Source organism: Peromyscus maniculatus, chromosome 4 (genome assembly GCF_049852395.1).
Source record: "Peromyscus maniculatus bairdii isolate BWxNUB_F1_BW_parent chromosome 4, HU_Pman_BW_mat_3.1, whole genome shotgun sequence".
In the NCBI taxonomy this organism is placed as follows: domain Eukaryota; kingdom Metazoa; phylum Chordata; class Mammalia; order Rodentia; family Cricetidae; genus Peromyscus; species Peromyscus maniculatus.
The window spans coordinates 30,004,677-30,007,395 of record NC_134855.1 but is presented as its reverse complement, the minus strand read 5'-3'; the positions used below and the strand labels follow the sequence as shown (position 1 = coordinate 30,007,395).

At 45.1% G+C, this 2,719-nt stretch overlaps 1 protein-coding gene across 1 annotated transcript; it reads right to left on the bottom strand.

The window, feature by feature from the left end:
- Positions 1-548: 548 nt before the first annotated feature.
- LOC102913778 (taste receptor type 2 member 134-like) lies at positions 549-1,442 on the bottom strand. The gene has a single exon (XM_006974299.2). The coding sequence runs from the start codon at positions 1,440-1,442 to the stop codon at positions 549-551; it is 894 nt and encodes a 297-aa protein (XP_006974361.1).
- Positions 1,443-2,719: the final 1,277 nt, after the last annotated feature.

The window sequence follows — 2,719 nt, the reverse complement described above, 5'->3', positions numbered from 1 at the left end:
CCTATTTTCTGGTGGTAAGAGAACACAGGATGGAAGGAAAGGACTCCTGGGACAGTGGCTAGAGGCTGTGCCATAGAGAACTGATCTTCTGACACCAGAGCAGGAGTAAGGAGCTTTCGCTGAGAGTCCCAGAAGGACAGTGCTGAGGAATCTATGCCACTAAAAACCAGACATTAGTTTGCTCAGAGAGACAGCCGACAGTGGTCACAGTTATTCATAAATCAGGGCAGACAAATACTTTAAACGCTTAAAGAATAGTGCTTACAGACTCTGAGAGACCTATGAGGAACGAGGCTGTCAGGTGAGGCCATTGTGACTCCAGACTCAGACCAGAGAACTAATGCCAGCAGAAGTGGCAGGAGAAACAGAGAAATGTGGAAAAATAAATATCAAGGCATGGAAAGCATGGGAATGAATGAGCAAAGAGAGTACTCAAACCTTATGACTTCCTGCCGTGGGAGGCACTCTTCACTAGAGAACAGGTTACTACTGGTACTGGTACTGGTACCTTGAGAGTGGAGCCACCCTTTGTCCAGGGCCACCATGTCTTATGAGCTGGCAACACAAAGGCAGGAGAACTTCTTGAGGGCCCTTCTCGACTTGGGGCTGCCTAGCACCAGAATGGTGGAATGCAGGGAGATGCCTGTGTAAGTTATCACTTCCCAGGCCCAGTGCCAGGAATCATAGATAGTTACGGCTTTTGTAGTGGTTATCAGCAGGAGCAGGACATATGATGTATAGAAGATGAGGAAGAAGGTAAGAGACTTCAGAGCCGTGGTGTGAGCCTGGGTGCTGTGATCATGAGGCCTGGGTCTGTGGTGCCTCATCTGTTCCAAATGCCAGTACAGTGAGAGCATAAGCAAGATGATGGACAGCAGAAACAGGAAGAATGGTGTGACCCACATTAGCAGTGCATGATAACGATAAAAATACCCATAGAACACCTTCCCTCTGTAAGTAAGTGTGCAGTTTCCACAGGCCATCATCTGGAAGGCAATTATAGTCCCAGTGAGCGAGGAGATGGCTGACAGACCACCAAAGATCAAGGATGCCAGCAATAACTTGGGCACTGACCGAGAAATTCTCCATTTCATCCAGGAGAAGATGGGGTGGGAGAAGGAAGAGATCTTTACGCAGTAGAAGACGGCCAGCCAGCTGGTGAACCAGAAAGTGACAGTGTTGACGAAGTCCCAGACGACCCCCAAATAGTTATTTTTGTACCAAAACAGAAAGAAGTTCAGGAAGTTGTTTAGGATGGCTAGTCCATGCAGACAGAACCTGGAGGCAGCTAGGCAGGCCACAATCATGTCACCTGCAGGGAGTGCCTGGCTCTGTAACCATTCCCTACCCAGAACAGTGACCATGAAGCCATTTTGCAGCATTGCGGCTAGAGACTGCACACAAAAGATGACCACGAAGATGAGCGTAGGTGAGAAAGACATCTTCTCTGCGGAGCATTTGCTTAGACTGGCTCCTACTGCCAAGCCCTGGGACACAGCCACAGACAAAACAGCATCTTCAGGCAAATGACCTGGCGGACACCTCTTCCTGGATTCATGCAAAAGCCCAGGCACCAGTGAGGCCCACGTTTACCAGGAGTTGAAATGAGGAAGTCTGCTATCTTTTCTGGTGTGGAAATCACCCTTAGTTCAATGACACCTGTGTCTATTTGCAGAGACTGTATTTGCCTGCTTTTTATCAGGCAGGTGCAGGGAAATAAGAACAGGATCCAAGGATGATCCAATACACCAACACTCTGCACATGGCTACTGTTTTTTGTTTTCAGTGTTATAATGAGAGTATATATGTATTGCGTATATTGGTGGGTTTCACTGTAGCGTTTCTACGCTTGCATATATGTTGCTTTGACTATATCAGCCTCCCTAATTAACTCCAGGTCACCTTCCCCTTCTCTACCACTTTCAACTTAGTCTGTTTTTACTTTTATTTTAGCTTACATGTTTGAGAGAAAACATACTTGGCTTTCTGTGTCTTGGTTATTTTACTTTACATGACCTCTAATTTATCCCATTTCACCACAAATGGCATCACTTCATTTTGCTATAATGGTTCACTGTGTGTGTGTGTGTGTGTGTGTGTGTGTGTGTGTGTGTGTGTGTATGTGTGTGTGTGTGTTTAATTCTAATTCTACCTACCTACCTACATACTTACCTACCTCTCTCTGTCTATATCTATCTATCTGTCTATCTGTCTGTCTGTCTATTTCTATCTGTCATCCCTGTCTCTATGCCTATCTCCATCTCTATATATCTACATAATATTTTTCATATCTGTTTATTTATCGATGAACACTGAGGCAGATTCCAAAGCTTAGCTCTTACAAATCATGCTGGAATAAATGGCTATCTAAGGTTCTCTTACCTATGCTGACTCCTTCTTTTGGTTATAATGCGGGAGTGGGATAGCTTGGTCATGTGTTAGTCCTAAGTTTAGGTTTTAGAAGAGCTACTGCACTGGTTTTCACAGTGGCTGGACTAATTTGCGTCCTTACCAGCAGTGCACAAGGCTGCCTTTTAGTCCATCTCCGAGCTGGCCTTCCATAGTTGCTTGCTTCATTTTGGTAGCCATTGTAAAGGGGGAGATGGAGTCTCAGGGAAGTTTTATTGACATCTGATTCTCATTACTGGATAATGAACTACATTTTCATTTTATTCAATGTCTACTTTGAGCCACATAGTGCACAGCTTTCCTTACTGTA

Excerpts from the sequence above, each read along its gene's own strand:
- LOC102913778 (XM_006974299.2), bottom strand. The coding sequence starts at position 1,442 with ATGTCTTTCTCACCTACGCTCATCTTCGTGGTCATCTTTTGTGTGCAG.